At 41.4% G+C, this 11,071-nt stretch overlaps 1 protein-coding gene across 1 annotated transcript; it reads left to right on the top strand.

The window, feature by feature from the left end:
- The first annotated feature begins 283 nt into the window (after window positions 1–283).
- On the top strand, window positions 284–10,541 carry gdf6a (growth differentiation factor 6a). The gene is made up of 2 exons (XM_070876424.1): window positions 284–674; window positions 9,480–10,541. The coding sequence occupies exons 1-2, from the start codon at window positions 311–313 to the stop codon at window positions 10,361–10,363; spliced, it is 1,248 nt and encodes a 415-aa protein (XP_070732525.1). The 5' UTR covers window positions 284–310; the 3' UTR covers window positions 10,364–10,541.
- The last annotated feature ends 530 nt before the right edge of the window (window positions 10,542–11,071 follow it).

Here is an 11,071-nt window from a genome sequence, read left to right as displayed (position 1 = left end):
GCCCCGATCTGATCACGGCCTCCCGCTTCCTCATCTCCCCCTCCCCCTGGCGGTAGGGGAAGGGCAGTGCGCGCCCAGGGCCGCCGCTCGACCAATCGGGAAGCGCGCGCGCGCGGGTCGGGGGCGTGCGTGAGTGGGCGGGCCGGCGCGCGGCGTCAGGGCAGTGGGTGCCGTCCGGGCGGGGCGGAACGGGGCAGGCGGGCCGGCGCGCAGCTTCTCACGGCCAAGCGCTTGCGGGGCTTTTTTTTTTAAGCTTAAGCGAGACGTGCCCGAGCGGAGCGGTTTAAATTCCATTCGGGACTCATTCGGGATGGATCCGCTCCGAGCCGCTGCCCTCTTCCTCTGCTCGGTCACCTGCTGCTGCTGGTGGGATTTACAGTGCGTGGAGCCGGCAGCTCTGTCCCTCGCTCCTGCTGCTCCCAGTGCCGGCTCCTCCGGGACAGCGTTCGGCCGAGCGGGGCTCCAAAAGGATGGCAAAGGGCGAAAGCTACTGATTAAAGAGAGCGGTCAGCGGGCTGGCAGAGGCCGGCGGGCCGACACTGTGATCCCTCACCAGTTCATGATGTCGGTATACAGGACTTACTCGGCAGCCGAGAAACTTGGAATAAACGCCAGTCTCTTCCGTGCAACAAAGTCTGCCAACACGATCACAAGTTTCGTGGACAGAGCAGAAGGTTGGTCCTGACCCACAAATCCGGTCCTTTTAACGCTACCGTCTTCTACCGAGTCATCTCTTCGTTTTCTGTCCCCTCTCATGACCCCATTTATTTTCTTTGTGCATTTTCCAGATCGAAAATTAATGCCGTTTTCTATTTTTTAAGGGCAGGTTCGGTCTGTAGCAATCTGTGCCAATTTGTTGAAACGGGTTGTAACGTTATGGACAGCTGGCACCGAGTGCTGGTGGCTAATTCCGAAAGAGAACGATTGCTGGCAATTTCTTGGCAGTTTTATTTTTGTAAAATTAAATAAGAGGGCAAGAATGTTATAAAGTTGTAGGGGTTACCTCAGAAACAATAGGGGGCACTTACTGCATACTGTGCCGTTTAAACAAGCAGCATATATAACTTTCCACCTATAAACGTCATACTCTCTTCGATTTGATATAATATGGGGTCACTTGTAAGTAGCCTGATTTTAAAATAATTTAAAAAATACTTTAAATCTCAGCCTTAAAGCAAACAGAGTTCAAAGCAGCTGAACACAAACATTTGCTGGACCCAGCACTATCTTATCAGTAAAGTGCGTTATCAGTATAAGCTGCTTTGCCATACGCATTGTGGGAGTTGATGTACTTTTTCTCTGCACTGACTGCGCCATTCTGTAAATGCTAAGCAAAATATTAAAACGAGGTTGGTCCAAAATATGGACTTCGATTCTGGGGATCCTGAAAGATCACTTTGATCTCAGCTTTCGTTAAAATTACATTTTCCACTTCAACCTGAAACCTGTGCATTGATCTTTTCACAATAAGAGGCAGAAAAGGAGCAGCTCCTTGCTGCACTTGAAGGAGACGATTCCACAGGTAGGTTTACGGTGTTAGAGGAATTTAGCGTAAATAAACCTAATATTTTTAAAAGCTGATAATTGGATATAATTATTAAAAAGCTGTCGGGTCTGAGCAGCCTTTTAAACGGTTTACAGTTAACGGCACATTTCTCAATATGCCAAAAGCACACCTCCTGTACAGTCCAGGCAGCAGCGCAAGTTTATTTCCTTCTGATCTGGTTCAATCAAGAAATGTTGTTGAGCCTAAGTTGACGTTTACTTGTGACTAATAACATGCTAATTGATGTTCGGTCTTAATGACTGTTGTAAATTCTGTCCTTGCCCTGTTATCCGTAAACTAGAACCTCTTTTACAACAACCTGTCTGATTTTAGTGCTAAACTGCAGCAAACCGCGGCTAACTTCACAGATTTCATTCAAATCAGCGGGACTGATTGGCCGTTGAAAAGGGATGATGTAAATCACCTTAATTTATTTCATGTTGATCTTTATTTTTGTGCCCCCGCCTTGGGGGGAAACAGGCACATGGCCCTTAAGATTTTGAATGCGGGTTAGCCTGCAGCTCCATTCACAAGTTACTTCTGTTGTTAACTGGAGAAGAGCGTACGTACGTACCTGTGTGGTCAGGTTACCCGATCTGTTTCGCAATAAGACAGAAATGTGCCCAGGAGTAACGGTAAGCATTCTGGGATAGCATGTTATTTGAAATGAAATACTTGTTAATCTATTTGAGCACCTTAACGGAAGTCTGAAGCTATCTCGAATAATTCGTGGATCACGACACTTACTTATGAGGGATTAAGAAGACGCGTTTTATTGAAGTAAAACGTTTATTTTCAAACATCTCTGATCAAATCCAGTAAATAGCGACTTTTTTTTAGAAATAAACTCTCTATCCGTGTTGTGTGATTACGAAAGTGGCGAGAGCGACAGAATCGAATTTGCTAGCAGCGCTTAGTGGCGAACAGTAAATGGCATGGATCAGTGGAGTAACCGGGATACTGCCGTGTGATAAAAACAGAAAACGCACAGCGGCTCGAATAGCATCCGAAAGAAATCTAGGCAAACCAGTGGGGTGTTACTGATAGACCAAGGCTGAAACTTGGGGAGAACACAGCAAACAATTCTTAAGATTGCAATTTTTAAAACATATGCAGATTTATTAGAAGCGATGAGTTAGATCCCACATTTATATTCTACTTCATCTTGCGCGGTTAGCTTTTAAACATTGCTGAAAGATTAACGTCAAGTAAACGTCAACTTAGGCTCAACAACATTTCTTGATTGAACCAGATCAGAAGGAAATAAACTTGCGCTGCCTGGACTGTACAGGAGGTGTGGTTTCGACATATTGAGAAATGTGCCGTTAACTGTAAACCGATTACAAGCCTGCTCAGACCCGACAGCTTTTTAATAATTATATCCAGTTATCAGCTTTAAAAAATCTTAGGTTTATTTTCACCAAATTCCTTTAGCGCTATAAACGTAATACCTGCTGAACGGTCTGCTTCAAGTGCAGAAAGGCGCTGCTCCTTTTACTGCAGACTGTGACAGTTTTTTCGACTCGGGCCTGTATTTTTTGAACTGAGCCAGTGGCTGGAGCAAGAGCCGCAGTCTGCTGGATGATTGTGATTTAATGTGTCACCGCTGTGACCCTGCGCTGGACCTTCTGAGGGTTGCTTAGCATAAAGACAGTGATTTGAGTATTTGAACTCAATGATCTAATTGAGTGTTCATGTCACAACATATCAAATATTGTCTGTTCTCCCATAATGAACTGGCCCAGCCAATGGCAATTCACCAAAACTCAACAGAACTTCCGTTCCTCTGAAGTGGTTATTTCTTTACTGCCCACCACCCTCCGCGATCGCTACTTTGCGAGGCATTAATTGCTGGATGTGAATTCCGCTGCTCCCTCGAACTTAGCAGACTTTTAGCCACGAACCAGTTTCTTTAACAAAAAACAGCATATACAGTGCAGTTTCTAACCGGCTGCTTTGTTCCAACCAATAACTCCCAGCATTAGTTCGATTCTTTACAAAATCAGTTAATAGACTAGAGGGCATTTAAAAAAAACAGACAGCAAAGCACAAGGCTAGAGAAGTATGCGAATTTCATCGTTCGTTACGGTCGCAAGATCAGACAAGAACTAGTTGAATGTAGCAAAATTACTTTTGGCACATGAAGTAACTCATTAAAACGCAGATGGTGCGCGCTGGCCTCGGGACCCCCAGCATTAGAGCTTGCAGAGTAAAACATGACAATTAGGCCAAGGAATTAAAGAAAATACGACAGGTTTACTAGCAGCATCTAAAGCTGAAAGAAAAAAAAGGTTTTGTTAATCAAAGGATGATGTTCTTAGTCTCATTACAGTACTCGTGGTGCTCTCGTGATAACTATACTGTATAGCCGTGTGCTATTGTGTGTATATAGTACATCAAATATGAAATCTGCTATTGCATTTTCGAAACAGAATGTTTTTTTTAGCGAGCCACAGCTGCCTGTTTGGAGTTAAAGACATCATTACTTGGATTTAAAATCTTTTATTTGCCCCAGGTTTTCGTTTCCAGTGTGATAGACAATAAAGCCGAATTTAATGCAACACTGGGAAACGACAAAAGGCTGAAAGTTAGGATACTTTTCCACAACCTGTGATGTTGTATTTGCATCATTGGAGCGATTCTCTCTTTCTGAGCAGCTACACAGGACTGGGTATAACTGAAGGCAGACAGACTGTTGTCTTTATAAACTTTAAGACGTAGGGGAAATGAAATATAAGCAGGGAAGTATTTTAATGGATGAAGAGGGAATTGGAAACTGTTAATTATTTGGTGACCTTGTATTCGATTTGTTTGAGACCCATATAAAAACACTAATGTGGAACAGACGCTTAAAGGAACTGCCCAAACAGAAGGTTCCAATCTAAGTTTAATATTACACCGTGTTCAGGGAAAGTGAAGGCAGAAGGGATATCAAAACGATTAGTGGGATAAGCAGAGGAACACGTTCTCTGACCAAGTCGAAACGTGAACCTTAGGTAAGAAAGGCTCTGGACGGACATTGTATGTTAGGCGAGTGTTTTATGGAAAAGCTGCTGATGTGGAATTGGGTTCAACCGAAGAAGCCTAATGCTCGACGAAAGATTCATAGGTGACATTTTTCGAGGTCGCTTTCCTTTCAGACGCGCATTTACTGTGTATAGTTTTAAGTGCATTTGTTTTACGATCTTTATCAGTTTGGAACAAGGGATTGTAACATTAATCTCGTTGAAACAATTTCCGACGTTCCAGAATAAATGAGTAACCTGGCAGTCTAAAGCAAATGATTCCAATTCCTATCTCATAAACTCCTTAACGCAAGTTAAACGCGGGCATCATACTTGTGTTAAAATAAATAAGTTGTCATAACAATTAACTGTCAAAAGTGAACCTTTGTTCATCCCGTTGTTGTTAAACACCATTCTTTTTTGGCACTCCGGGACAAGAATCTATGTTGGCACAGTGCAAATTGATTTCTGTTTTAAATTAGTCCGCTTCCGTATAGATATACAGTAATGCAAGAAGTAACCAGAGCCAGTCTCAAGAAGAAGAAAAACCATTTCAGCGTTGTATGCTGTACTGAGCGCAGTTATGTGCATCTAGAATGAAACGAAGTGCTGCACACAGACGGATAGCATGAGATACAGAGAAACAGATTGGGAGCTGGCAGACTTGTGGAAACAGAGAAGATATGACAGATATATGCAGAGCGAAGCGAATAGACAGGGCAATAAATAAGACCAAAACATTTTTAGTATCGCTATTAATTTAGCTGTAGTGAAAAGCACATTTAAACGTTTTTAGGCGATTGACTGCGCTGCATGATTGGAAAGTAAATCTTGCCCTCATGTCCAATACAGTAGTAGCAAATTCACTCGACAAAGGCAAGTGCTGTGCGCCTTGCCCGCTGCATTTCTCTTTGAGTAGACTTTTTTGGGATTTGAATTCCGTGTTTTTTTTCTTCAAAACATGACAAAAGAAGGCCAGATAAGATCGCGAGCAGCAGACTGGAATATGGAGCACTTGTCTCCACCGCTTTGTCATCCTATTAGGTGTTTGTAGCTGGGATTAAAGGCAGCAGTTGGCGAGTGGAGAGGGTGGCAACAGGCACAAGACCCCCTTCCATAAAATGGCAATATTGCACCTTTGACATTAGTGGTTTGACTGGCCCTACCCATACCAGTATTAAAGCTATAAATATGCAGGGTACAAAACACACACCCAGCCGAATTTACAAGCATCTTAACAGTGTCCCGAGCAGCTCGTCACGCTTGAGGCTGGATAAAAAAATCCTAAATGTAGTCGCCATGTTTTCAGTGGGTTCTTGGAAATTCTCCGGCTGTCTTTTGAGTTGCGGGAATATTTGTGAACAATGTATCATATCAATGACTATGAAATATCTTAAAACGACCCCTTTCTGGAATGGAGATAATATTTTTTAAAAACTACAAAATACGTGCCAACATGTATTAATCTATCATTTTTGAATCGATAAAAGACTGATTATTATCTTTCTGAATTGAAGGGATCTTATCTGACACATTTTTAAACATCGGATTGATAAATGTAAAGACCTTCGGTCATAGGTAAATTTGACTGTAGACAGTTACCGTTCAAAGTATCCCAAATCTAATAGTTCTCCCCAACGACACAGGTTTACACCCTCCAAGTGTCTTTTCCCAACGAAGCATTTTCCTGAATTCAAAGAAGTTTGAAACAAATTTGGTGAAGGGCGCTGACAACACTCCTGGAAAAGTTGCTGTTTTGGGGGGAGGGGCGGGCAGGTGCTCCGCCGGACCAAGGCGAAGTTTTCTTTGTGAATACCACCCTCAGACTTTACCGTTTATTATGCGGATATATACACGGCACCATAACACTTCACATTACAGGGCCCACGTTTACCGCAAGATTTATTCATTGTTCATGTTGAACTTCTGTCTCTGACATACTACAGAGCCAACGTGGTGCCCTGCACGTGTGATTGTTCAACGCTTGTATTGTATATGTATGTATGTGTATATATATATATATATATATAAGTCTCCAGGAAGGAGGTTTGTTCGCTTTTTAGAAAGTTATGTTTTATTTCCTCTACGTGACAGAATTGATGTTTGAAGGAATGAATTGGATTTGCAAAGCTTGACATGTCTCTTTGGCCTGATTTATGCACACTCACGAGTTGGCCGTCCAATTTCATCAACACGTCACCCAGCACAACCTATTCATTAAAGGAAAACTTCATTAGGGAATGACTAAAGTCTCTGAAACCTTGAGGGACAGGGAGAGGGAGGGGCAGTCGAAGGGAAATCAGCTGGGCAGAAATTTCCTTCAGCATTTCTAACACCACAGCACCCTACACATTAAATATATTGTAAATTACATGTGTAATTTTATTTATAAGAATGTTGAATTTAAACAATTCTGACAAAATAAGGAGTTGGGTCAGCATAAAAGTAAAAGCACGATATTACAATACTATGTTGTCTATACTGTTCTTGGCTGTGCCAGTTCTTTAAATTAAAATGCCATTTCACCATGGTTAACTATCGCACGCACAGACACGGGATGTCAGTGAACAGATTGTTAAAATGCACTCCTAATCAAAGTGTATACATTAGAGACAAGAGCATAGAATTGGTCATCTGTTTCAAATCTACTAAAATTGGCAGAATTCTGCCTGTGTGGTATAGTTTAATTATTTTTTGGAAAGGAAAGCTCGCAGACAATTCCCCAGTATAACACACAAGTGCACTATCAATAATCATTATTTAAGTTTTGCACGTTTTATTAGAAATGCCTCTGGTCCAAATGAATCCACCTGCCAGCTGGGATCAGTGTTTGGACAAAGACATTATATTGGCAAAACGACTGCATCATCTACATTGAATAAACATACGGCCTATTCTGTTACATGCATGCCTTGCAGTAAAAACATAATCAGCTAATTACAAAAAAATAACATAACCTGGAAATTCGACAACGGTAGTTTATATGTAAAAACAGTACGTGTGTTATTTGGGGGAAAGTACATCCGTGTAAACAGATTATTGTGCTGTTGTATGATCGCCACTTGGGAAATAAAGTGCAACAAAAACTACCTTCCATATACATCTGCACATCAAGCACAGACTCCAGATAGGTCCAGATGTAGTGCAAAATTGAACTATTTAATTATTTAAATACAAAGGATTTGATTTTCAACAACAATGTGTATTGTAAAGAACTTTACGCATTCTTATTTTAACTTGCAGTTGATGGCACCCCCCTCCTCGAAATAGTCTGAACACTACTGTTCAGTGGAATTTTGTATATTATAGGCCAAAATAATTTGGTTGTTGCATACCGAATAATTAGATCATCGCACATGCAGCCAACTGAGCGATTACTTGGTATTTCCGACTCTTAGAGGTAATGTAGTGGTGATTTCTGTGGGGAGTGTGGCTGTTTAACATAAGCATCTGCAATCGTTATTAAACTTCGTGGATAGATTTTCTTATATTGATGAGAGATTTTACCCTTGTTAAAATGTAAGGCAGAGGCTCGCATATAACTAAGTTCTCTTGCTCTATATATAATAAATGTGGCTGCTTATACATTTGTTGCTTGTGATTTCAGGACCTTCTAAAGCGTCAGCTGTGATCACCTCAACTGATGTTAGCAATGTAGATAATTCAAAACTTTCATGCGTGTTAGGAAAAATACAAATGATCTGTTGTAATAATAATATTTACTTCAGCAGATTATGTGGATAAGGACTTATTGCCATTTCAGTTGTAGACTACCAAATTACTGTATTTTCTTGATGGCATATACCACAAAGCACATTTACTCTCCGAAATTTCAACCGCAATATCATAGACAAAAGTCAGTTTAAAACAGAGTACTTGATGTTCTACAGGGACAGGGCACGTTAAGTTTCAATACACTGGGCTGTTATATTTCTATTCAATATGCAGAAATATTGATATGTAGATTGGTAACTGCAGTAATACCAAAACAATAGCTTTCGTGTTTAAAGATAGGAGTTCCCGAAATCACGACACTGCAACTTTAAAGATGACTTTTTAAAATCAATGCTGTATTTAACTTCTAATTTCATGGCATGTTGTCATGTAGAAGTTCAATTGTGAGTTTGGGACAAGTCCCGGGGAAGTTATTTTGCTTTCAACGCTCTCAATGTGGCTTCTAATAGTTTGCAATGGTTCTATTAAAAGCGACCACTATTGAATGCGAATTTTAAAGAGCAGCCTGTTTCTCACACAGACCGCGAGTTCAGGGTACAGCATTGCTTTACTAAAACCGAATAAGACGGAGTCTAGCAAATAAAAATGTGCGGCTTCTGTGAGATTAAATTTAAATCTTATTTGTTTGCAGTTATGTTAGGTTAAAAGCTTGACCTGCTGAGCGCAGTGTCAGTGATTCCTATCTCTTTCATTGCAACACGCAGAACCAAGGAGCCGCGTATTTTCAAATCTTGAAGCGGGCTTCCTTTGAAATAACTGGGGCACAGTTCTTGTCTGGTGACTGTACAATAACTAGCTTTTCTTTCTGTTGGAAGCTTAAGTTATTAACCGTCTCAGCAAAAAGCTTGTTTTGTCAGGTTTAACGCGCGGTTCCGTTGTACATAAAATCTGAAAGGCTGAAGGAGATATTTCAAAATAGCGAGAATGAAGCGTTGTAAATCAGTCGGAGCGGCCAGCGATGTACCTGTTTCCTTTTTAGAGATTCATAAGTAAAGATTTCAACTTATATCTGTAATATGGTAGACACATCTATTTAACTTAAAAAAAATCTCGTCCTACAAATCATATATATATTTGTGTTTTTTTATATGTGCATCGAGAGAGATCAATCTTTCTCGACGCCATGTGCGATTCCCAATTAAGGACCCTTGTTTATAGCCTACCTTCTAATGTTTGTACTTTTTCTGTTACAGACGATCTCTTGCATTCACATTTAAGAAAGCAGAAATATTTGTTTGATGTAGCAACTTTGTCGGACAAAGAGGAATTAGTAGGGGCTGAATTGAGAATACTGAGAAAAACGCCAGAGGCCTTTCGAAAGACACTGACAGGTCTGTACGACATCAAATTGTACTCCTGTTTTACCGAGGGACAATCATCCAAATTATTGCAGTCTAGAACGCTTGATATCTACCATTCAAATACACAAGGATGGGAAGTATTTGATGTCTGGGAGGTCTTTAAGCTCCTACACCCTACCCAGCTATGTTTTGAATTTAAGGTGACATCCAGCAAAAACGACCGTGATATCGATCTAAGACAAGTCGGATTTGGTCGGAAAGGGAGGCAGTCTCAAGAAAGAGCTATTTTAGTGGTTTTCACTAGAACTCGGAAAAGAGAAAATCTCTTCAGCGAGATGAAAGAAAAAATCAAGTCGTCAGAGGGTTCCGACGAGGAAGGCAAACGCCAGTTCAAAGCCAGGAGGAAGAGAAGGACCGCCTTTTCAAATCGCCACGGCAAGAGACATGGCAAGAAGTCCAAGTCCCGCTGCAGTAAAAAACCTCTGCATGTGAACTTCAAAGAGTTGGGTTGGGATGATTGGATAATAGCTCCCCTGGACTATGAAGCCTATCACTGCGAGGGAGTATGTGACTTCCCCCTCAGATCCCACTTAGAACCCACGAACCATGCTATTATCCAAACCCTCATGAACTCCATGGACCCTAATTCCACCCCTCCGAGCTGTTGCGTTCCGACCAAATTGAGTCCCATCAGTATTTTGTACATCGATGCAGGCAATAATGTTGTCTATAAACAATACGAGGACATGGTGGTGGAATCATGCGGGTGCAGGTAGCAAATTGTCCCTAATTTCGGAGGTAGTGAGACTACCGAATGCAAATTTGAGGACACCACGGGGCTGGTCGGTTGGAAGACGGTTCAGGCTATTTAAAATGTGCTCAAATAGCTGCGTTTCTCACATCAGTCCTCATGAATAATCCACCAGGGGAAGAGCGAGAAAGGGAGAGAGAAAACTCTAGCATCTTCTCCGTAATTTATTCATATACCAGTCATTTAGTTGATATGACATCGATATTTTAATACACTGCCTGCAATTTACCTGTAAGGCGATATCTAACCCCTATGCACGCAGATATTATCACACTGTATAAGGTATCACATTACAAACAATACGGGGACTAAATAACCATGGGTTTCCGTTCATACAGAGAAGGGGAGACAAGCGTGCTTCATATATGTGCGAAACAGTTACACATAAAGTTGTTATTCATGATTTGCCGCTGGTCGCTGAAATTGGAGACAGGGTTATCCTGAGGGGAAAATCCATTCATACACAAACCTGCAAGCATTTTCATTGATTCAAGTGGAAGTTTAGCGATGACTTGCAGAGTCGGTATAGATAGGTATCTCCCATTGATTTTCCCCGTCAATATACGGAACCCACTCAAATCCCTTTTAGCGAATGATCATCCATTGGCGGTTTTCAGAGTCGTATCTGGTGGATTGCCACATCAGCGGACTTCAGATTTAGTTTGAAAGCTGG

The sequence above is a fragment of the Pristiophorus japonicus genome, chromosome 1, assembly GCF_044704955.1.
Source record: "Pristiophorus japonicus isolate sPriJap1 chromosome 1, sPriJap1.hap1, whole genome shotgun sequence".
Taxonomy (NCBI): domain Eukaryota; kingdom Metazoa; phylum Chordata; class Chondrichthyes; family Pristiophoridae; genus Pristiophorus; species Pristiophorus japonicus.
The sequence above is the reverse complement of the archived record's forward strand: the minus strand, read 5'-3'. Positions and strand labels throughout refer to the sequence as shown.

Excerpts from the sequence above, each read along its gene's own strand:
- gdf6a (XM_070876424.1), top strand. The coding sequence starts at position 311 with ATGGATCCGCTCCGAGCCGCTGCCCTCTTCCTCTGCTCGGTCACCTGC. Across the intron at positions 675-9,479 it reads TTTCGTGGACAGAGCAGAAG|ACGATCTCTTGCATTCACAT; the intron begins GTTGGTCCTGAC and ends TTTCTGTTACAG.